We start from the raw sequence: 23,928 nt of genomic DNA, 5'->3' as shown, positions 1-23,928 counted from the left end.
ACAAAGAGCCATGCAAGCTGAGCTCCAAAACGCTTCTCCTCTCCCCCACTTCTGTGGCCACCTGATAGGAGTGCCACTGCTACAGTTGCTCTAATCGGCCAGCAGTAGAGTAGGCCTTGCTTGATCGGATTTTACAGCGTCCGGTTACCCTGGTAACGGGACACAACACAAATGGCTGAAAAACCAGACTGTCCAGTCAAAAAATTGTGCAGTTGGCGACCCTAGGTTAAGGATAATACTTTTTTCTAAACTGGAGAATTTGAAGAACACAATGAGGTGATACAATTTGTGTTTTATACATTTTCCCAGATTGCATTTGGTAATCAGCCTGGGAGATGTTTAAAAGATATGTGGTGGAAATTTTTAAAGATTCCTACTCAGCCTATGCCTCCAGTATCAAGTGTGTATATTACCTTCCCCATTTTGCAAAAGAAGGGGCTTGAGATTGCTTTTAACTGAATCGTCTTCTAAGACTGAGGCCAGTTGGTTCTTAACGGGTTTCTCGGAGACATCTGATAAAGCTTTAGCCAAACCTTCAACCTCAACCGTGACCTTAGCTCTAGAGCCGGAGAGGGATTGGTTGCTTCAGCGTTTTGTTTTTTTTTAAAGAGTCAGGGAAAGCTTCCTCTCCGGATGAAGATTAGAGTATTTCCTGATGTGGCCCAGGTTACACAGAAAAAAAAAAAAAAGCGATGAAGGGTTTCTGTTGCCGAAACCCTAGGGTGATTCCCTGGTGGGTGCTCTGTTCCTTCATAAAAATCCCTGCGAAGGCCTAGTTACACGTTTCATATGTTTTCTTGGAACCAAGTCTATCAGCTTTCTTCTGAAGTGACAGAGGTTTCTTCAGCGGGCGCAGAGCAGCCATCAACTTCTGGTTTAAGGGGGGAGGGATATTGTTTACCACTCTCTCCTATTCTCCTTAATCCTTTTTGCCCGCTGCTTAGGCCTCCGTTTCTGCTTACTTTTGATAATCATTACTTTGTGAATTGTGGATCTGTTGCCCCCTCTTTATTTGGGGACTTGAACTTAGAGTTGCTTGTGCTATGGATTTGCATTTCTTTTGACATTTATCTTAGTGTCTTATGGATGTGTTCTTTTTTTTTTTTTTTACCTTTGCAATGCTTAAATCTTTCATTTCATGTTCATTTATTTAAAATTTGTATTCTGCACACTACAGTAGTAGTTCATGGCAGATGACATCGGGAATATATACATAATTAAAACATAAATGGATTATTACAAACAACTTAAAAATAATGCTTTTTTTTTTTAATAATAATATCTTGATTCAGTTGAAAGTCCACTTTGTGAGACATTGAAAGCTGATGAAAAAATATAGATCTTTAAGTCTTTTTAAAAATGATTTTAAAGTGGGGATGGATCTTAGCTGCTCCGGGACAGAGTTCCAGAGATGTGGGCCGGCAACTGATATGGCTCTGTTTCAGGCAATGTCTAATCTTGCAAGCTTGACTGTTGGAACCTCTAATAGCCATTTAATGTAGGTGCCTGGAGAGGGAATATATATATAGTCGAAGTTCTGGAGTGAGCCAGGCAGTTGATATTATAGATAAATGTTAGCACTTTGTATTACAGAGTCCTCCAGGAAACCGGAAGCCAGTGTGACCTTGAAAGGACAGGTGAAATATGGTCTTTAAGCTTTGTACCATTTAGGGTGCTTGCAGTGGTCTTTTGTACAACCTGTAATGAACGAATGGTGTCGGCAGGAAGGCCGAGTTACAGAGAATTAAAATTATGGCAAGAGTTGAGTACAAAAGATTGTAACACTGATCTAAAGTCCTGAGGATCTAACAATGGTTTGATGTGATTTAGTAAACCTAGTTAATAAAAAGATGATTTAGTAACGCCTTTAATGTGATTTTTTTTATTGAGAGATTAGAGTCCAGAATAATACCTAAATTTCTGGCTGTTCCGCCAATGGTCAGCTTCCTCTCCAGTTTCTTGAAGTTGTATTAAAAAATATTAAAAATAAAATATATGAATCAATATGAACAAATAATAAACACGTGAATAAGACCAACATCCAAAACCCCCTAAACATACTTGTTCAACAAGAGCATGTACAGGTCTGATGCTGCTCAGATTTTCCATTTGCAGGTCCTGTTGGAAGGCCTGGGTGTTGGGGGTCTCCGGCTCTCTGAACACCCTCCCGTTCCTCAGGCATTCTTGCTCCTGGTGGCTCTCTCTCAGTCCTCCAGGAGAAGAGGTCTCTGCAAACTCTCAGGATCCTAGAACATCCCGATTCTCCCCGCTCATCCCTAACTGCCCATTGTCCCGTCCCCCCCCCCAACCAGTCTCTCTCTGAGTCCCTGCTCCCCTAATCCTTAAATCCCCATTCTCATATCCAATCCCCATATAATATCCGAGTGCCCACTCTTCTCTCCCATCCCCGAATCCCACCACCCAATCTGGAAGTCCCCGCTCCCAACAGCCGTTCTGCGAGTCCCCATTCTCTTTCCCTACCCACTAATTTGGGGTCCCTGATCTCTCTTCTTCCCTCCCTACCCACCCATACCCATTCCCCCCCTCTTAAAATCTGGGAAACCCCACTCTTTCCTCCTCCCTCCCCCCCCCCCCCCACATCGTATTCCATCTCTAAGTCACCGTTTGTTACGACTGTCGCTGCCCGACGTCTCCACTCCGCCCACCTTACCTTTTTTGCGACTCCTCCCGCGGTTGATGGACGTCTGCCTGCCACGGCGTCTGCCTGCCGTCCTCTCCGGCGCCCCCGGTCCGGCTTGGGCGCTGCATCCCGCCATGTTGTCCGGTTACCATAGGGCGCGCGTGTCGCACGGCCCTGCTTCTTATTCTCTCTTTGGCGCGAACCTCAGGGGCGTCCCCCTGTGATGACGTCACGCATCCCAGATACAAAAGCCTACACTTTTTGCTAGCTACTCGAGTTAGCAAGGGATCTCCTTACAGATGGGATTCGCTCTCATACCTAGCTAGTCTGCCTCTCCAACTTTTGGACTTTATCCTAACGGGGTACCCGCTCCTCGGGGGCCTCTCTCATTTCTTTCAGGTCGCTATCAGGAACCGGTATTCGCTCCTCGAGGGCCCATAAGAACATAAGAAATTGCCATGCTGGGTCAGACCAAGGGTCCATCAAGCCCAGCATCCTGTTTCCAACAGAGGCCAAAACCAGGCCACAAGAACCTGGCAATTACCCAAACACTAACTAACCCAAACTAACTAACATGTTCCCTGACTCGCTGCCTAAACTTATCACTTCTGCTTGGAAGAAACCGCTGCCGCCATCATCAGTGAGTTACCAACTTTATTTCCTCAGAGCTGTTCCCTAGAACCAGGTACTCGCTCCTCGAGGGCCTGCCTCTACTCCTGCTCCTGTGATTCCTACCGAGAGAAACCGCCGTGTGAGTAACTTTACCAACGAGGCTCTATACCAGAACTCGGTGTATACTCCACTGTACTCACTGTCTCAGTTTTCTCCACAGCCATAGAGGGAATTAATGTTCCAGTATCCTGAGGAACCCTAAGCCCAGCCAGGCTTCATCTCTACTCACTACTGCCTCCTCTGGTGGCTTCTCAACTCTGTGTAATAAAAGATATAACTCTGTGTTGTGTGTCCCAAAGCTGAGCCTGACCTGTGGCCCCTCACGGGACTTCCCCCCGTGGACGTGGTCAGCTGCCACAGTGTCTAAGGGTCCATCCAAAACCTTACAAATAATAACACTGTTGCAGCTCTCTCCCCTCCCCCATGGAACTTAATGCTTGCTCCTGCTTCTGCTCTGCCTTTCTCCCCCCCCCCCCCTCAACTCCTTCCCTCTCTGTCCTCTCCTCTATGAACCGCAAGGGCTGCTGCAGGAAGACGCTCGAGTTTTACAGCTCCGGGACAGAGGGAGGTGAGGGAGAGAAAAGCAGGCCAGTGGCAGGAGCAAAGGTCACGCCCCGGGAGGGGAGAGCTAGGACTCAGGGCACAAACGCCATGTTTCCATTGCTAGTGACAGCCCCTGTAAGCTGGATCATTTATTAGAATAGAGCTCTTGCTCGAAAGGGTTGGATGTAGTTCCAGCGCCACGGTAAGCTTTTTGCGATCATATGCTTTGCTGCTCTGAATAACAGTGGCAGATCTGCCAAGTTGCCCATTTCCAGGAAGGGGACTGGTTTTGACCTTATATCCCATTGTAGCGTGTCATCTGCAGTCCCTCCTGGAGCTGTGTGACTTGGTGGTTAAAGCAGTCTGTAGGCGTGGTCCGAAGACGTGAACATAGTCTGACAGTGTGCCAGTTCTCACTAATGCTGGGTTCTTACTGCGACTGATCAACATATTACAGGTAATTATGGAAGGAAGGAAGGAGTGACTCATATACTGGTGTGTGTGCTAGAATTACATAACAGCTTTCAGAGATGATGGACACTCTTATTTCCTTTATTCATTTCTACTTCATTTGAACCTTTCTTTATCAAATGCTTGAAGACATGGCCTTTCCCAACACAAAAATGCTGAGAACGAGTTTGGACTACATTTCCCACCTCCGCCCAGGTCAACCAAACAGGCTCTTCCATCCCTGCTTTTGTCCCATTGCATGCATGGAATTGTAGTTCTCCTTTTCCCATCACATTCCATAAAACTGGGCATAAACAGTTGGATCCTGCATCCCAACTGGTAACCACAAAAGGAAATCAGCCTTGAAATAATACCCATCAGGTGATTCTCCACCCGACAGACTGAACGTTCTGTGATGACCAGCGAGCTAAAAAAAGGAAATACTTTTGAATTATCCCAGTGAGCTAACGTGGGGGTGGCAGGGGGGGAGGGGATACCCATTCCCCATACCCCTTCGCCTCTGCTATCTGTTACTCCTACCTCCTATCTAGGAAAAATAATCCACCTTCAGGGTAAATGGCTGCTCCCTTCATCACAAGGGAAAAACTGCAGGGTGACCCCATTAAAGCACTGGTCCCCGACCCTGTCCTGGGGGCCCACCAGCCAGTCGGGTTTTCAGGATATCCACAATGAATATGCATGAGAGGTAATCTGCATGTCATGGAGGCAGTGCGTGCAAGTTTTCTCTCATGCATATTCATTGTGGATACCTGAAAACCCGACTGGCTGGTGGGCCCCCAGGACAGGGTTGGGGGGGGCCACTGCATTAAAGAACACCAGTGCCCCTTTACCCCAATCCCAAATTAGGAAAAAAGACACGAGGACACAGCACTGCTCTCTTGCCATCTCCTTAAAGGGGTGGCAGGGAGAAATCTGACCAGCATAGAAGACACCAAAACATACTCCCAACTAACCCGTTATTAATTATAAAGACTCACGCACACAAACAACACTTATATTTCTGTGCTCTTATTACATCTGGGCCACGACGTAAAACAGCCTCGATGGCTTTCTCCTCCTCGTGAGGGAGTGGGGGTCCTAGTGCCGAGGAGCATGAGCCAGGGATGAGCTCAAAGGGCCCTGGGCCTGACTCCATCGCTGAAACCCCCCCCCCCTGCCAACAGGCAAGGTGGAGATCTAGCGCTCGCTTGGGCTCAGAGAGCTCTCTGCCCTCTCCCGTCTCCTCTGCTTAGGGGAAGGAGGGAGGAGGCCTGGCACATGAACGGGGGGCTCTAGCGCCGTGTCCGCTGCTGAGCTCTTCACTGTGCCTGAAACCTTCTTCTTCCTCCTCTTCCCTGCTTGCACTCCGACCTCACCAGAGGAAGGTGAAGTGTGGGTCAATGAGGGGAGGGAGGGGGTCCAGTGGGAAGGAGGGCCATTACAGTTCCTGCTGAAGAGGGTAAACACAATATCTGTGGGGTCTAAGGGGGTGGAGGTGTGTGTGTGTGTGTGTGGGGGGGGGGGCGGGCATCATGATTCCAGGCCTCTAGACTCACCCCCAGATTGAGGGGCTATCTTAAGATGCCTGCTTTTTGCAACTTTCTTCGCCCTCCTCGAACCTATCATGCAACTTGGGGTGAGGGATCAGTGGAGGGGGGTTGCCTCGTACTTGTGTTGCTCCTCTGCCATTGGGAGGAACAACACTGCCTATCCCTGCCTCTCTGCAGGTTGCCCCTCCTTCCATGCCTCTGGCCCATGGTGTGTTCCAGGGTCCAACCCCTGGGGGGGGGGGGGGGGGGGAGAGCTAAGGTTGACACTTGGAAGTACCTCACGACTGGACTCAAGGGTCAGCGGGGCTGCCCCCCGGGGAGCCAAACAGGTACATTTGAAACGGAGCGCGCCTGCACCCAGAAACACGCATATTAGGGCACGTGAGGAAAAATACGCGTAATTTTATATTGCGCATGCAAGTACGTGCGTATCATTTAAAATATCCCTACCACGTGCATGCGTGGAGCCTTCGCGTGTAATACTCACACAAGTGACCATGGGGGAGGGGGAGGGGAGAGAGAGAGTGAGGGTACCCGTTAGAAAGACAATGCGACACTCTATATAGCTACAACTGTAAGAGGGCACTTTCAACTCAGGTTGGGTTGGTTTTTTTTGGGGGGGGGAGGGGCGGAGTGTTGCAAGGGTCTACAGATCCTTGTGCCCTAAGCAGACCAGCGTAATACTGTCCCACTCCACAATCCCACCCTGAGTCGAAAGGATTCCTCTTACAGTGGGAGATATATAGAGTCTCTCTCTCTCTCATTCGGATCCCTGTGGTCCAAAATCTCCTTATTCTTGTCGCGCATACCTCCCAGCTTCTTAGAATTTGCGGTGCTCATGAGGCTGTTTATGCACGAGCGACGGTTTTAAAATCTACCCGAAAGTGTTCTGGGGCTCTCCTGGACTTAGGCGACCCAGCAGCCCCGCCACTGGATTTACCGGGTTGCTGAGGCTGTGACACTCACACTGTCCAGGGCGAAGAAGCCCCAGAGGCAGGGGGGGGCGTGGAGGCGGGTGCACTGGCCGCAGGGCGCCACTGCCTGGGGTGCCCCGGCATGTGGCAGTAGTAGCCCCTTTCCTCACCGGCTGCTTAACGTACCCTGTAGGGCGTTGCTCCCTCTAATTTATGCAGGGCTGCGCGCGCAAAGATGTTCTTTTGTGCAATTATTCATAAAGCCGAGTTCAGACTTGTGCGCGGTAAGCCAGCATAATGCAAATAATGACCTGGAGGTCAACATTCAAAAGCTAGTTAGATGGGTAACTGCAATGTTAGCCGGCTAAATGACTTCCCGGCTCTATTGAAAGCCATAGGGAGCTAAATTCTAGCCACATAATGACTGAAGCGGCTCGAATTTAGCTGCATAAGTCGGGGGCATTGCGGGGGCGGGCGGTAGGCATTTCTGGGTGGAGCAGAGTTCAGCTGCTTAACCCTTGCAGCTAACTCTGGTCGGGCCATCGGGCTATCCTAAAATTAGCCAGATAGCCATAACCGGCTAACTTTAAGATAGCCGGGTGTACTCACGCAGCGGCGTGACCGCGCCGCTGGATACACCCTGCTGGTTGGTCAGATAGGTTTTTCTGCCTAACTAGCTGAGCTGCACAGCGGCTGAAAATGGACCGCGCTGGCTTTCAAGCGGGCGCCTGGGGGCAGGTATACGCCCGCCTGAATACATGGCGACCGCATAACCTGCGTGCGAATAAACGCGTACGTTATGAAATAGCCCCCGGCAGGCGTACGTGCGCGCCCGGTTTTATAAGCGGGCGCCCACGGCCGCGTGAACTTGGGGTCTGAGCCGCGCAAGTGGGGGCATTTTATAAAGGGGGCGCGCGTCCGCAGCATGACCAGTTTCGCCGGTTCGTTCGCCAGTTTGCCCAGTCTACAGCTATGTCCTCTCTAAACCCCCCTGGTTCGATAGCCTGCATCACCCCCCCCCCCCCCCCCCAGTTAACCCAGACTCCTTAAACACCTGAGAGATGGCTACCAACAGTTTTATTTAGACTTACTCCTCCTCGGGAGCTAGGGTTGCCAACTGGCTCCAGATTTTCGGGACAGGTTGATCCAGTCCTGGTTTTACCCCATTGCATGCAGGGACTTGCTCTGATTTCCCTATTGCATTCCCTAAGAAAAGCAAGACTATAAGTACCCCCCCCCCCATGCAGGGGGGGCAATAAAACCAGGACTGGATCGAGCTGTCCTGAAAATCTGGAGCCAGTAGGCAGCCCTATCATTAGCAGAAGTAAAGTCACGCGGCACTGGCCTTGGGTGCACGTCCAGGCGCGCAGGGTACTCAGCGAGGCTTTTCCATCCCTGGGGGGTCCCTGATCGTCAAGGGCAGCCGGGCTGTCTCCCTCTGAAGGATCAGGGATGACAGAACACCCTGTCCCAAGAACGTCTACCGTCGGGTTTCCTGTTCTCCCCCACGGATTTGGGGGTGGCTGGGATATTCTCTGCGGGGGGGAGGGGGGGGGTTCAGACCACTCTCCCTGCCCCTCCCTGAGGTGCAGGGTTTGCTTCCGTCTGACCCTCCTCTGGGACCCTCTTGGTTTGGGCCATCGGTTGGGGGACCAGAAAGTCCCTCTGGATCCACTTGGGCCTTTTCCTACTCTGCAAGAAAGGGTTCGAAAGCCCGGGAAGTCCCCTCCCCTGAAGTCCTGGGCCCGCAAGGCCATTTTCTGCTGCTAAAGCTGGAGACCTTGGGCCACTGAATGATCCCAAGGTCTCCCCCCATACATTTGGAGCTTTTCCTGCCGTCCAGGGACCAATAAGTATCCAATTTTCTTCTGCCCCGGTTCATTTCCCCCAGGCCCCGTTTCTTTGGCAGTAATGAGATAAAAAGAAATAGGAGGGGGGGTCCTACAGACAAACCTCAGAAAATAAATGAAGTAAACGGAAAAAAACCGCCCACAAACCAAACCGAAAGTTAATCCCCTCCCCCCTCACAAGGAAACGGTCCACGCATCTTCCTCTTCAACCACCCCTACAGCCCATGGTCGGCTACCCCTTGAGACCGGGCTCAGGCAGGAGCGTGGTAGGCCCGCTTCCGCCTCCTGGGCTGCGTCCTTTTTCTCCTAAAACCGGGCCAGAGGATGGGGGGGGGCTTACCCTCAGAGGGACTCTCGTAAAGCCCGGGCAAGAAGTGGTCGGCTCGTGAGATCAGTTTGGTGAGGAAATGTTACCCTACCAGGTTATCCGTACGTGGCGGAGTAGGAAATTTCAAAATAATTGCCAGGCCCTGGAGGTGGGATCCGCCTGACAGACTCTGTACTTGGAAATGAAACTTTGTGGCTACCCCGCGGGATGCGGGTCCCACCGGTCAGTACCTCTGGCAGCCCCTTTGCCACGCTCACTTGCCGGATTAAACTAGGCCCTAGTAGGACAGTGCAAAGCCATCGCCAGGCTGATCAGTTATGGCGGGGAGGCTGGAGCGCGGCTGCGCGGGAGCGGCCTCGGTCTGGCGCCCATCTTGAATGCCCCCTCATCCCGGCCCTCGAAGCACGCCTGACCTGTTGGGTTTTCAGGATCACCACAATGAAGGTGCACGAGATGGACTTGCACGCGCTGGGCCTGCCACGTATGCAAATGCATCCCACGCACATTCGTTACGGGCATCCCGAAAACAAGGCCAGTTAGGTGTGCCTCCAGGACAGGGCCGGGGAAACACTGCCGAAGGGGACTGAATCGGCCCATGCCTTAGCATACGGAGCTGGTCCGGCTTTCAGCTACAAGGCCCGGGCTGCTGGTCTCGGCGTTTCCACGTGCAGGCCTGCCCACGTTTGCTGCATGCGCAGCCAGAGCTTCTGTTTTTTTTTCTTTTCCTTCCGCACTCAGCCTCTCGAGAAACATCGTGCAGCAAATCGAAGAGGTCCTGCTCCCGACAGCGTCGCAGGATCCATTTTATGCCGATCCGGTCACAGTTTGCACCCCCATGTCATGCATGGAGGCGTAGGTCCTGCTCATCCTGAGGGAAACCAGAACGGTGCATCTCCTTTGCATGCCGCGGGAAAAAAACAACCCAGGACTGGATCAGCCTGGCCAGCAGAAATTGAGCCAAGTGTAAACTGACCCTTGTTAAAAAGAGCTTTTCCTCTCCGTTTCCAAACTATTTTTAGAGGTAGCTCAGGCTAAAAGCTCCTCGAATGAACGCTGCATATTCAAAATAAAACAAAAGCAAGCATTGCGGCCTGAAATGGTCTGCTCATAGGTATTCACTTCCCAGGGTCTGGGGAGGCAGCAGGAGGTTGGGGAGGAGCGTATTACCCAGGCAACATATAATAGTTCCAGGACTTTTGACTGCCATCATGGAATAGGGTTACCAGATGGCTTCAGGTCCTCGGGGACAGGCAGAAACTATCCTGGGTTTTGCCCCATTGCATTCATGGACTTGCATTTTTGATTTATCAAAGAAAAGCAGGGCAACAGAGGCAGTGTGGCAGAACCTGGGCCAGGCATGGCTAGTCCCGGAGGCCCTGGGGGCTACCAGGGCGACCTTAGAACATGGCAGTTCCCAAGCGTGACCTGGTGAACCCCACAGCCAGTCGGGTTTTCAGGCTATCGTTTGCACAAACGAGCCTCCAGTTTCTGCAGCTATATCCCACAGGTGTCCGTTGTGATTGGGAACCCCCCTGCTACAGCAAGGGCAGTCCGGGGCCTGCGGAAGACCTTTGTTCCGGGTTTTTTTTTTTTTTTTTTTTAACGAAATGGAGGGCCTGTTCCAGTTTCAGGGCCCGGTACATAGGAATTTGCCAGGGCTAACCACCGTTCTTCCTGGCCCGAGCCACGGTTAGGGCTGCTGTCTCCGCCAGTCCATCCCGGAGACCCGATCTGGTCCCCGGTTCCGCCCGGTTGCATGCCCTGGACCTGCACCTAGGAGCAGAGGCCCTCGCCTGAGCTGCGGCAAAGGCGGGACTGGATCGGCCACTTAGGGTGGACCTGGGTGAGGCGGCCACCCTGGCCCGCCTAGGGAACATCATTTTTTTTTTTTTTTACACCGAATAAAAGTGCGTTCCTTCCCTTCCTCTTCAGTGTTCCAGCCGCTGCGGAGTCTGTTGTTCATACATCCCACAATACATGTGACATTGTTAGCAGGCAGGAATCCGCCCAGTTTATTTTTAGACACCCCTGGCTGAAGTTGCCTCAATTAACTCTGGCTAGGGAGACTGTTCCAGAGCCTTATATGCAAAGTAAATACGTCCTCGATCCATTTCAAGCCGAGCCCTCTGGTTCTGCCGGCTTCCCGCTGTTCTCAGCTCATCCCATAATAAGGACAAAACCCAAGGGCACACGGGGAAAGAGAGCTGACAGTTCTCCCCCCCGCACCCAGGTCAGGCCGACCTGGTCCTGCATTTTGGCCCACAGCTACGCCCGAGGCTGCAGCTCCCTGTTTTCCCCCATGGAGAAGGCCGCAGCTCATCAGAGCACGGCATGCAGCGGGGGAGGGGGGTGTCAGAAAACCAGGACTGAACCAGCCTCTTCCACTGACCCGGGAAGCCTGTGTGATATTCAGAGTCAGAGGAAAACAGCATAACCAGGACTTTAATTCAAGCCGCAAATAATAAAAAAAAAAAAAAAAAAAAAAGTCATCCAAAGAAAACCACAAAACGGACTTGGTGTCGCTCATGGCTCGGAGGTAGGTGGCAGAGCGGTGGCTGAATGTAATTCTACGGACACAATTGCCGCTTACAGACTTTATCTTTCTAAAATGATCCTTGGGGGCTCCCTTAGGAAGCACTGCGGGCGCTGCCAGGCAACCCAGGCCACCCTGAAAAACCTGGTCCAGGCCTGGTTCTGGTTTCAAGACTACAAGTCCCTGGGAGGGGGGGGGGGCAAAGCAGAATAGCATCGACAACAGAGGTCTGTCTCCGAGTCATACGGAAGACTTGGATCCGTTCTGTTTTTTTTCTAAGTTTTCATGTTAAGAAAAATCTTAGAATGCTTTTTTTTTTTTTTTTGTTATTACAGGAGTAAAAACAACCTCAGCTTTGACTACTTTGTTACTTCTGATTTGGAGTACAGTTTATGGTTGCCACATGATCCAGGTCAACCTGAAGAAGCTGACCCAGTTCTGAGTTTGCCCTATTGCTTGCATTCCTGCCTCTTCTAGAAAATGTGGATCTGCTTTAGATTGCTCGCTGATGCCACCTGGTGGTGGCATTAGAAAAGTACATCAGCACTTAGTTCTCCTCAAGGGGAACTAATAGAAAAAGGACCAATCTAAACTAAAATTCAGCATAAACCAATACTATTGTGCCTGTGGCTTAAAAATGAAAAACAGTGCACTGGGAAAATTCCAGATGTTCAAATGAAAACTTAATCCGGGGAGTACAGGGGTGAGCAGAGCACACTATTCAGCGCCCCCACCGACCAGCAATGGCATCCACTGAGCCAGTTGACACTGTGACATACTGCTCTGCTTGGAGGTGGGAGCATACCATTGCCCGGAAAAGGAGCCCCACAGTCTAAGGGTGTCTCCCCGTGCAGTTGCCGCCTACTGCTCCTGTAGATGGGCGTCTTTGCAGTAGCTGGGAGGAGTTTGATGAGGTGGTCCCATGCCCTGTACACTAGGGTCCTGGTCGTGGTGGGCCCATAAATAAACATTGTGTGGGAGAAATGCAACCAAAATTGCAGGAGCAGGCTTTCAAGCAACAGGAAAAGGGGCTACAGTATGGCACAAAAGAAAAAGGCATAAAACACAGACTCCATCCTCTCACAAAAGGCACAGGAGGATGAGGAGGCCATGAAGTGGGCATAAATCTTGTCCTTGCCGCTCTGGTCCCCCCAAGTGGGCCTCAGGATGTGATGGGAGGAGAAGGATGGAACTGTAATAGGGCAAAAATCAGGACTGGATTAGCATGTCGCTGTTGACCTAGGTCAGATGGCAACTTTAGCCAGCTGGTCAGTCTATAAAGCACTAACAGGTCGGTTACATATTAGGACAGCCCTGTGACTTTTACACCCTCCATCCCATTGTACAGGGATATTTGTTAGCTCCGCTGCACAGAATGAAGGCAGGACTAGGACTAGGTCAGCATATCCCTAATGACCTGACTCGATAGTTCCCAAATCCAATCCTCGACACTGCTAGGCAGGCCGTGTTTTCAGGCAGTCCCCCCCGGGTTAATTTGCATGTTTTGGTTACCTCGAAAACCAGACCTGTGTTGGGGTTCTCAAGGACTGGATTTGGGCACTAACCTAACCAACCTAACCATGAAAGAGGCTTGCCAGCTGAACAGGCTGATCCAGTCTGGATTTTGCACAATGGCATGCAGGGAAATGTAGTTCTGATTTTCTTAGGGAAATCACTGGAGCTAGGGAGAACACCCATTGCAGGGGCTGCCTTCAGTCAAGGGTGCAAAACCAGGACTGGATCAGCTTATTCAATTATGATATGAAGTCGGATGTTTACCATAATTCCATAATTTTTTATTTGTAAATAGAAAACAAAAATGTTCCAGAATGCAGTTTGGCAGAGTTTACAAAAAAAAAAAAAAAAATCCAAAATAAAACCAGGACTGGATAAGCCTGTCACTATTGCCCTGGATCGGCTAGCAGCACTGATAGCAAAGGGTAGCAGCAAGCCCTCAGGCGTCTTAACTCAGGAGATAGAGGAGGAGGGCATTATAGTTCTGGTCTCCTGAAATGAACCTGTGTGTGAAGTCTCTGTGGGTGCCTTTCCGGGTGGGGGAATACCCGTGGTTGGGGGCGGAGGGCTCCCTTCCCCTCTCTGGCGGAGCACCTCGGCTGTCAGTGTCCCTTTAAATGGAAGCCCAGCCCCCGTGACACTAGCCCAGGCTGCCTGCGCCCGCCAATGGCAGCCTGCGCTGCCTCTTCTGTTTGTTACAAGTTTCACATTGCTGGGGGGGGGAGAGAGAGACACACGCACACAGACACAGGCAAGCACAGAGAGAGGCAGTGTGCGCGCAAGGGGGGAGGGCGAGCGAGAGCCTGGAGGAGGTGGAGGGGGATGGCCAGCTGCAGGAGCAGGAGGCAGGGAGCCATGCACATGACACTTTCAAATCTTTCGAGGAGCTAAGAGCAAGGGGCTTCAGGGCTCTGCAAAAGAAGGTTTTTCCACCCTCCAGGCTGTACCAGATGCCCCCTCCTCCCCCGGCAAGCTGATCACTTATGGGGTTATTTTTAAAGACGACTAAAGCAGGGAAACCTTTATTATTTTCAAGATCAGAGCTAAAAGAAAAAAAATAATTGCATGTGGATTTTCTGCAGGGGTTAGGGCATACGTAGAAGGTACCCCCGGGTGCAAACTCTGGCTCACCAGGCCGATCCCTGGATGTGGATGCAGGTTTAACCCCTTCCTCGCCCTCTGGATCTGTACAATGCTGAAAATCCTCACCAAGAAGCTCAGGAAGCAGAGTTTAAGCGAGATTCAACCCTTCCAGTTAAAGGTAAGAGGAACTGTCACTCGTCTCGTTGCAGTGAATAAATCTCGTGCCCTCGCGCCCCTGCCCTGTCGCTCTCCCCATTGTGTGCCCTGTGGCTGGCAAGGTGCGCACAGGGGATCCGCGAATATGACATGCAGCAGCGGCCAAAACAGTTCCGTGCAGGTTTAGGCTTTTGAAGCAGAACATTTCTGGATGCATTTTCTTTTTCTTTTCTTTAAGCTAAAGTGTGGTAACACTGCCAGTGCCACAATCTCTGTATTGGGATACAGAGTGGGGTGTAATATTATTATGATTGTGGGGGTGAGGCATGACCACACTGCTCCCGCATAGCAAAAGCCCCTTGCTGCTCACTTAGACATGCTAATGCCATATGTGTTGTAAATTAAATGGAGGCTAGCCCGTAGCTGATCCCATGGAGGGTTCTGCCAGCCAGGCCAAGGGAGGGTGAGCCTAGGCTAGCTGCGTGCCTTCCTCGGTGCCCGTGTGTACTAAAGTTAGTAACACAACGTGCTCAACCAGTGGCTTTCCACGTTGGCCATCTGCCTGCAGGGCGCTCTGTGGCCTGCATATTTAGGAACTGCTTGGGGGCTCGGATCTGGACTTCATGGCTTCACAGATGTAACCTGAACAAACCTGCTCTCTGTGCATATTGTATATCCGGTATACAGACGCAGCATCGGCGTGCCACTCTTCTGAGAACTGTACACTGACTCCCTTTATGGGCCAGAGGTACTAAAAGGTTCTTTTGTGTGTCGGGGATGGGGAGAAAGGCTTAAAAAGATTTGGCCCTCGATTGTGGCTCCCTGCAGCCAGAGGATTTGCCACGTCAGTGGTTTATGGGACTAACCTAATGTACATTTTTTTTTTCTGGTTATATATTATTACACTTCAAAAAGAGGTTGGGGGCAGGTTACCAGCACTGGTACTCCTGCACTGCATCGCCCTTTGCAGGCTACAGATAGGTTTTATCAGATGTGCTCAGGATTGTGTGTGTGTGTGCTTATAAGGGCCCAGATAATTTTCATGATTATATAGGCAAACCTATAAGTTTTCTCCTGTTATTACACCAGCGTGATGGCCCGGTGGTTATCCCCCTGGTAGGGGAACAGTACTGTGACCTCTGATCCCCCACGTTTCCCTCTAGATGGCTGCCCCTTTGGTTGCTTGGGACTTTCTTTCAGGAGTCCTCTCGGCCTGCCTTGCAGGAAAATGCTGACGGCTGTGTTTTCTACTGAAGCTCTGTCCCAGCCAGAGACATGAAACTGGCACGGCAGCTGCCCGTGCTTCTGTGGTCCTGGTTGCCACGGCCACGCTGTCTCCCCGGGCCAGGCTGTAATCACCTCCAGAGGCTGCTTCAGGCCACAGCCACGGGGTTCTGCCAGCAAAGTGAAAGGGAAAAAAACCAAAACAACAAATCACCACCAATCTGGGCTTTTTCTGAGACACTTCCATTGAAGGCCTTATCCACCTGACATGGAGGGAACCATTTTCTTTGCCCCGGGTGTCATCAGTGACATAATAGTATCTCACTTTGGCCACACTTTGCTTCACATGCCGGCTGGTGTTTCTCCCACCTCCCTTTTTCTTTTTTTTTTTTTTAAACAGTCCGTTTGTGAAACAGACAGCGCTGAGTAATAAAGACAAAACTGAGCCCGGCACAGCTGTTTGGCGAGCTGCCACCGAATTGGGGGGCACTGTGGTCCGCAAGTGACGAATTGCTTAGCCAACAAAATGGCTGTCTCCGTGTTAGCCGGGTTCTGCTGTCCCGTGTGTTACGGACACCTGGGGGGAAAAAAAAAGCAGAAAATAATTTAGCTTGCCCTATTGCATTGCTGGCATCTTCCTCAGCCCTGGTGCTTGCACCCCGAGCATAATGCGTGGTTTGTTTGTTTTTTTATATCTGGGAACCAGCACAGAGTCTCTTTCTGCAGCAGTTGACTGTTCCTCGGTTCATGGCAGGAGCTGGTCCGAGGGAGAGGTCTCTGAACCCACGGAGGACTGAACCAGTCCTGGCAGGCCCTGCTTTCACACGGAGGGCCTTGAAACCAAACCAGGCCTGGCTCAGGCCGTCCCTGCCTATAAGTAGCCGCAACTGAGGGTACGGGGCATTAACTGGGCCGTGCGCACGAAAGGATGGAGGCTACAGTACCCGGGACTACGTGGGCCACGTGCGTAACCAAATCCTGCTGTTTCCTGTCAAGTGCAGGGGATTTGGAGAGCCAGTGCAGGGTAAGGCCGAAGGCCTCAGAGCTGGGTTTTTTTTTTTTTTTTTTCCTCTCCCTGCAACTTCAGACTCAAAAGTGACTGCAGACCCCCCCCTCAAAAACATCTGCAGGGTTGCTGTCAAAAGTAGAAGATGCTTTTTTTTGAAAACTAGCAGTAAAGAAAAACTAGAAAAAGAGAACTCCAGCAGTTTCTAAATAGGCATCATGAGCTCAGTGTGCATGTGAACAAAAAATACAATCAAAAGAAATTTGGAGCCTGTTAGAGAAATTGGGTGGCTCATGAGTGTATATGTTTGTGTGTGTGTGAACTGTAAAATCCCGTATGCTTCCTTTGTAGACAGCTCTTAAAAAAAAAAAAAAATTCCTTCAATAAGAAATACAAATATTGAAAGGACTGAGGTCTAAGAGCAGACTTTCCAAGCTACGATTGGCTTCAAACCGCCCGACGTAGGCAGGTCCGTGTCACCGCTGGCCTCGCGCTTCCCATGCTGCTGACCCCTGGGCGTGACTCCGTTCACCACCCAGCGCTGTTTTCAGGCTTTATTTGAAAGAAGGGGGGGTGGGGTGAAAAAAGTTTTACCGCATGGTTGAGGGGGAGCTTTGAACACTAACCTGCCGCTCTGTGGGTACCGAGACATATCCTGTTTATTAAATAAAATATAATAGTTATTTCAGCCCACTAGCATGGTTTGGGAGTGTGTCTGTGTTTTTTTTTTTTTTTTTTTGTAGGCCTCATAAGCAGCATAATTTAGAACATGCTTAAAAGTCTGACTGGGACGTCCCCATGGCCCTGTGCGTAGGAAACTGAGAGGCACGGGTCCAGTCCCCATCTGAACTTTGGACCCGATGGGACCTTTGGACCTTGAGTGAGGTTCCTGGACGAGGGAGAGCACATGGAAGCCTTTCTTTGAAGTTTGGGACACTCGTGGGAAGACAGTCACTCCCTCACCCAGGCTTCACTGTCCTCAGCCTTTTAAATTTCAGCAAATCCCCACTATAACATACGGAAAGTCGACCTCAGCAGGAGGATGAGGCTTGGGGAGAAGCGGAGATGAGTACAGATTGTACAACGGCCGCTCATCGGAAGAGCACTGGGAGCCACTGTTCCAGGAGCTGCAAGATGCCAGTGAGACCATTATGGTACTTGGCCTGTACGTGGGATGCGATGGGATCGAGAGGCATGCCACACTGGATCAGCACAAAGGTCCCTCGAGCCCAGCGTCCTGTCTGTGACGGTGGTTAATCCAGGTCACAAGCACCTGGCAGGATCAAAAGAATAGGCCCGTAACCTCCTTGCTTGTAACCACTGTGGCCTGGCTTTGCCGGTCACTAAGTTGGTTTTTTTTTTTTGTTTTGTTTTGGGGTTTTTTTCTCTACTTTACTTTTCCAGCATAGTAGGGGGTGGGTGTTTTTGGGATCCTCCCTTTTCTTATTCCCACCTTCTTTAGGGGACTCTGTAAAACTCCCCCCCGGAGCGTGTGATTTGGACCGTTGCCATCCCCCAGGTAGACTGAACAGGAGGAGAGAGGGTTTCTCTGCTTTGCTGTGGAGGAGACCCAGGGAGGAGCTTTTGGATTTGGAGTGGAACCGGTTCCTGACAGAAGAGATTCCTCCTGGCATCCGGGAGGGTGGCTTTGATTCTTTTTGTATTTGCTACGAGACTGAAGCAAGGGCTGATTGATTCTCAGGATTCGTTTTTTTTTTTTTTTTTTTTTGGAACAAGGGGATTTCCACCTGGAAATGCAATGGGGATATCTCGTGGCGGAGCCACCGGTGGGCCTGGGTGGCCCGTGGCCCACCTACTTTGGGCTGAGGTCTTGTCACAGGGCCGCAGCGGACACACCAGGCAAGAAGAGGAAGAGGCTCGCGAGGCTGCCAGTGGACCCTATCCCACCATGGCCGAGAAGAGGAGGCCCGTAACGTTGCTGAGAAGAGGAGTAGGACTGGGAGGCCGGTGGTCAAATGAGAAAAAAAAACCCTCACCGGAAGGTGCCGTTCTCCTGCTCCTCCATGTGTGCCGGCCCTGTGCATTCAAAACCCGTGCGGCCAGTAAGTGCTCTGTGCTGATCACATGCTTCACGAGATCTCCAGTGATAGCCACGCGAATTTTGAATACTGTGGGCAAGCACCCGAGGAGCAGCAGCAGAAAAAGCTCCCCCTTTTTGCTACCGATGGGGAGCCTGCCTGTGTTTGTGTGTGTGGGAATGGGAGCCTGTCTGAGGGATTGGGGGGTGCATGAATGGGAGCGTGCCTGGAGGACCGCGGGGTTATGAATAGGAGCTTGCCTGGGTGTGTGTGTGATTGGGAGCCTGCTTGGGGAGGGGGGGATGTGAATGAGAGCCTACCTGAGGTGGTCTGTGAGAGAGAGAGAGAGCATGTGGGAGTAAGAACTTGTGCTATGGGAGTGGGAGCCTGCATGTGAGAATAGGAGCCTGTGAGTTTGTGTGAGAGTGGGAGCCTGCATATGAGAGTGAGAGCCTGTGTGTAAGAGCATGTAATAGTGAGAGCCTATATGTGTGTGTATGAAAGAGCATGGAAAAATGGGATCGTGTGTGTGTGTGTGGGAGAGAGTGTGTGTGTGAAGGAGGAAGGAAAGAAAACAGAATAAAAGAGATCCAGAAAAAGGAACAAGGAAAAGACAAAGGGGGGGGGGGGGGGGGGGGGGAAGAGACTGGGACCAACTGATTAGAAAAATAAGATCAGACAACTTAAGGTAAAACAAATGATTTTGTCTTTCAGCGACTGGACTATGCCAACTTTGGGAGTGTGCATTTCTTATATATTTGTTTTTTGCTTTTTCTTCAGTATTCCAGTCTCACAGAGGCTGAGTCTGGTTTCTCAGACTTTCCATTTCAGTTTTGTCTGCATGTTTGTTTCTAATTTGTAGTCCCTTATTCTGTCTTAGGTAAGGTTCTGCCTGTGTTGCGCATGTGTGATAGAGATGCAGTATTTTGGCTAGCGTCTAGTTTCTCTGTAGGTCTGTAGTAGTCTGGTTTGTTCTGTTTGCTCATTAGGTGGTGTATTAGTGTTCTAGGGCCTGGTGTAATGTTTGCCTTGTTGCCTTTTCATAGATAAGATTGCTGCTGTTTGAGGCCTGAGAGTTACTGCTGTTATGGTATGGTAAAGTTCTAGTTATTTATTGATTTGCAGGGTTTGTGTTACTTCACAAAGTGTTTGGCAGTGAAGGGAATTTGTTTTGCTGTCATTGAGGTGACACCGGAATTTGAATGTATTTATTTATTTTTTTGCATGTCCTAGTTCTGTTCTGAACCTGTTGCAAATCTTTTTATGATGATTATTATGATTATTTCCGTTTTTATTGTAGTCTTATGGATTTTTGGAAAGAGGATTCATAAATGAATGTGTCACTCATGCACGATGGCTGTTGCAAGCTATTCAGAAATCCATTGTAGGGTGTATGCTGAGGCATTATTTATCGATAAGAGTACAACTAGCAGGTCCTAGATCTGAATGTTAACCTTAGGGACACCCCCCCCCCCCCCTATTCAGATCTGGCTATGCCACTGGGATATCCTAGCCTTCAACGGGAAGGAGTTTGGTCAGGGATGCTGGTGCAGGGGAGAGATGAGCTTTGAGGAGAGGAATGCAGAAGGAGACCAGGCCTCTTCTTATACTGATTTTCCTCCTGTTTTTTATTTTATTTTATTTTTCCAATTTTTGCCTGCCTCTTGATTTTTAAACTAAAGCAAATTTTTTTTTGTTTGAACTCTGATTGTGACTCCCAAGACTTTCTTTCGTTGGAATCCTAGCACAGCGACTGGAGAGAGGGTGCAGGTAGTTTTTTTTTCTACTTTTTCCTTGGTGTACTTATTGGCCCCCCCCCTTCTGAAGAACCCTTTGCATGGCAGAGAAAGGGCGCTGGTTTGTGACTGGACTGAAGCATCCACGGACATGGCCACGCCAAGGGCCCAGGACACTTAAGCTCCTCGGGTGCAGCCTGCCAGCCAACCAGGGGTCCCCCCCCCTCCCCCCCCCCACACCAAGGTAAGCAGTGGCTTTCCCAAGTCCACGTGGCTGAAACAGAAGATATCATCATCACGTCTCTGTAGCGATCCATGGTGCGACCGCCCCTCGAATATCAAAAAAAGATAAAGCGGAACTAGAAGATACAGCGAAGGGTGACCAAAATGATAACGGGGTTGGAATGGCTCCTTATGAGGAAAGGCCGAGCAGATTCGGACTCTTCGGCCTGGAGCAGAAATGGCTGAGAGGAGATATGACGGAGGCCTATAAAATCATGAATGGGGGTGGCATGAGTAAATAGGGAGCAATTATTTACCCTTTCCAACAGTCCTTGGGATAGGGGACATTTTAAAAACAAATTGGAGAAAGTATCAGCGCCCAGTTAAACTGTTGCCAGAGAATGTGATGAAAGCTGTTAGTGTAGCTGGGTTTAAAAAGGGGTCTAGACAGTTTCCTGGAGGAAAAGTCCATAAACCACTAATTCTGTTTTTGCTTTCTGAACTGTTACTGCACATTTGAGGCGAGGATTTCAAAGTATTGTCCACAGTGACTCCAGGATCCTTTTCTGGGTGGTTTATGCCCAATACGGAACCCAGCATCATGCAACCATAGTTTGGGTTTTTTCTTCCCTGTCTGCGTCACTTTGCACTGCCCACATTAAATTGAATCTGCCGTTTAGAAGCCAAATCCCCCAGTCTTGCAAGATTCCTCTGCAATTTCTCACCATCAGCGTGCGATTTAACTATTTTGAATAATTTTGTGTCGTCTGCATCTCTCCCTTTTCCCGATCATTTATAAATATGATAAAAAGTACATATCCCTGGGGTTCTCCAATATTTCCCTTTCTTCTTACAAAGAAATGACCATTTAGTTCTACTCTGGTTACCAATCCACAACAGGACATGGCCTCCTATCCCATGACTTTCATTTCCTGATGAGCCTCTCATGAGGGACTTTAATGCCTTTTGAATATCCAGAGATAATATATTGCATATTAGTGGTTGTGTACAGAGACTTCCTTGAGAGAGAGAGAGCTATATGGAAAATTAGAAGGTCATGAAAAAACAAAAGCCTGCATAAAGTTTGTGTTTCTGAGTCTTGCTTGAGAGTCACTTTGGGACGAACAGCAAAGGTCATCCAGCAATGCAGCCAAGTGCTACAAAAGCAGCTGTTATTTCTAATCGGAACCAGTTGGCCTTTTCCGAGAAAGAAATGGTGTACTGTGTTTTTAGTTGCTTATTGGCAAATTGGAACAGGCTGGGATGGTGGATTTTGGGGGTGGGTCGGTGACTGGGGGTAGATCGGCAACATGGACTGAGCGGTGAGGTTGCTGTGCATCTTCTCTGGGAATCTGCTGTTGTGTGCAGCAGCTTAGGCCCTCTGCTCAGATTGTATGGGTTTTTTTTAACGAATCTCCTGAGTCGGGGATGGGCAATTGCGATGCTGGAGGGCCATCAGCCATTTGGGTTTTCTGGATATCCCTATAGGATGGCTGCATGAGGCGAATGTGCACACGGTTGAGGTAGTGTGCAAGGAAAGCCATCGCCTGCATATTCTGTCTGAGAACATGGCTGACTGGTGGCGCTCAAGGCATGGAATTGTCTACCCCTGCTCCAGGGGAGGAGAAGCTGACACAGTCTTTACGTGGTACAGAGCTAAACATGACACTTTTCAACAAATTCGAACGCATAACTACCATTTTATTTGAAGTTTTTGCACATCCAGAATAAGGAAACAGTGAATTTGGCAGATCAAAGTTTGTTCACTGACTGTCGCACAACCCCAAAGCATTAAAACACCCACCTCATGCTTACGGTCGGCAAGGAGCTTTTTTTCCCCCTCCAAATGTATCTTGTGGCTGGACAGTTCCATTTTTTTTGTTTCATCAGTCCAAAGCACTTGGCTCCAAAACGTTTCAGACTTTTTATGAAGGTTGTGTTTTACCTACTTGAGACCAGGGTTTCCCAGCCGGTGTGCCACGGAGAAGTCTCCACCGCCTGATGCTCAGATCCAGGCCAGCGCACGGGGTTCCGTTCTCTTAGCACCTCGCAGCAACGAGATGCCAGCAGTGGCTCTTAAACCAGTAGGAGCCTGCTTTCTGAGAGCCCGCGTCGGCCTGCACCGCCTCCTCTTAGCTACAGCATCAGCCTTGGCGTGCGGCATTTAATGGACAGCATGCTGGACACGGATAGCCCGGCCCTGCTTTATGCATGCTGTGCCTCGTCGCCTTGCCCCTCCCGAGTACCTCCTTTTTGTCTTTCCATCCTCTGTCCTTCCCCAGGCTGAGGGAGATAAGAGTGAGTCACATCCAGTGCACAGTGCATACTGTCCCAGAGTGTCCGGAGTGGCAGTGGTGAAGGAGCTCTGGCAGCCACATGCGGCAGCTAAGGTAGTTCATTTAGCAGGCTGCTCTCCCTTCTACTGCACTTGTATAGAGAAGAAAAATGACAAGAGGTGGGAGGGACTTTTCTGGACTAACCAACTTATTGAGGCATGAGCTTTCGAGGACTAGTCTATAAAGTGCCACCCACCTCTCGTCATTTTCGCTACACCAGATATAAAGGGAACTAGTCCATTGTGATGTGTTCGTGTGTGCCTCCACCACCTGCCTCCTTCTGTTTTAGAATTTGGAAGGGAGACTGCTAGGGCTTTCGTTGCTTCCCTGGTGCCTTCTTTTGGCCCTATGAGCCTTCTCCATGCCCATATGGTCTGCTCCATGGCGGTTGGTGTGCCACACAACGTTGTTAATGCAGGTGTACGTTGGGCGTGAAAAAAGTGGGGTAACACTGCTTTAGACAATGATTTTTGTGATTGGGTCCTAGAAAAGGTTTCCTCCTATATAGATCATTATTGTGTAAGCCATTCTGTACTGCGGACACCTACTCTAGTGGCAGCTAAACTTTTTTTATCAGGTCATTTGCAATGATCTATGGATTCTCTTTTGCAGATCTGACCAGTTTTTTCAGGAAGCTCTATTTATTATTAGTATTTGTATACCGGCATTCATGTAAAAACATATCACGTCTGTTTACATCCATGGGCAAACATGAACTAAAACATTTGCAATTCAAAATTATGTCTAAAATATAAATACATAATATCAACTTTTCGTAAAATCTATTAAATAAGCAACTAAAATAAATACTTCAAAATAAAATCATAAATTCATAAAAACCTATAGAAATAAAGCCAATCAAAATCAGATATTATTGTTAAATGCTTGGTTAATTAGCCATTTTTTAACTCCCTTTTTTTTTTTTTTTTTTTTTTTTTTAAAAGGCTTTGATGTTGGATTCCATCCTCAAGTGTGGTGGCAGGGAGTTCCATAAATTAGGTCCAGTAATGGATAATGCTCTTTCACGGACAGTGTTCAAATGGGCGGATTTCAGTGTCGGAATTGGTAGAAGACCAGTATTAGTTGATCTCATAATTCGAGCTGGTATATGAAAATGTAAGGCTGCATTG

At 49.6% G+C, this 23,928-nt stretch overlaps 1 protein-coding gene across 1 annotated transcript in view; it reads left to right on the top strand.

The window, feature by feature from the left end:
- The first annotated feature begins 13,728 nt into the window (after positions 1-13,728).
- LOC115086715 overlaps positions 13,729-23,928 on the top strand; it is a 205,817-nt gene continuing 195,617 nt past the window's right edge. Inside the window, exon 1 of the mRNA XM_029592942.1 lies at positions 13,729-14,257. Coding sequence (XP_029448802.1) covers positions 14,189-14,257 — 69 coding nt within the window. The 5' untranslated portion in view covers positions 13,729-14,188. The remainder of the gene's footprint in view (positions 14,258-23,928) is intronic.

The sequence above is a fragment of the Rhinatrema bivittatum genome, chromosome 3 (genome assembly GCF_901001135.1).
Source record: "Rhinatrema bivittatum chromosome 3, aRhiBiv1.1, whole genome shotgun sequence".
NCBI classification, from domain to species: domain Eukaryota; kingdom Metazoa; phylum Chordata; class Amphibia; order Gymnophiona; family Rhinatrematidae; genus Rhinatrema; species Rhinatrema bivittatum.
This window is presented reverse-complemented; position numbering and strand designations above follow the sequence as displayed.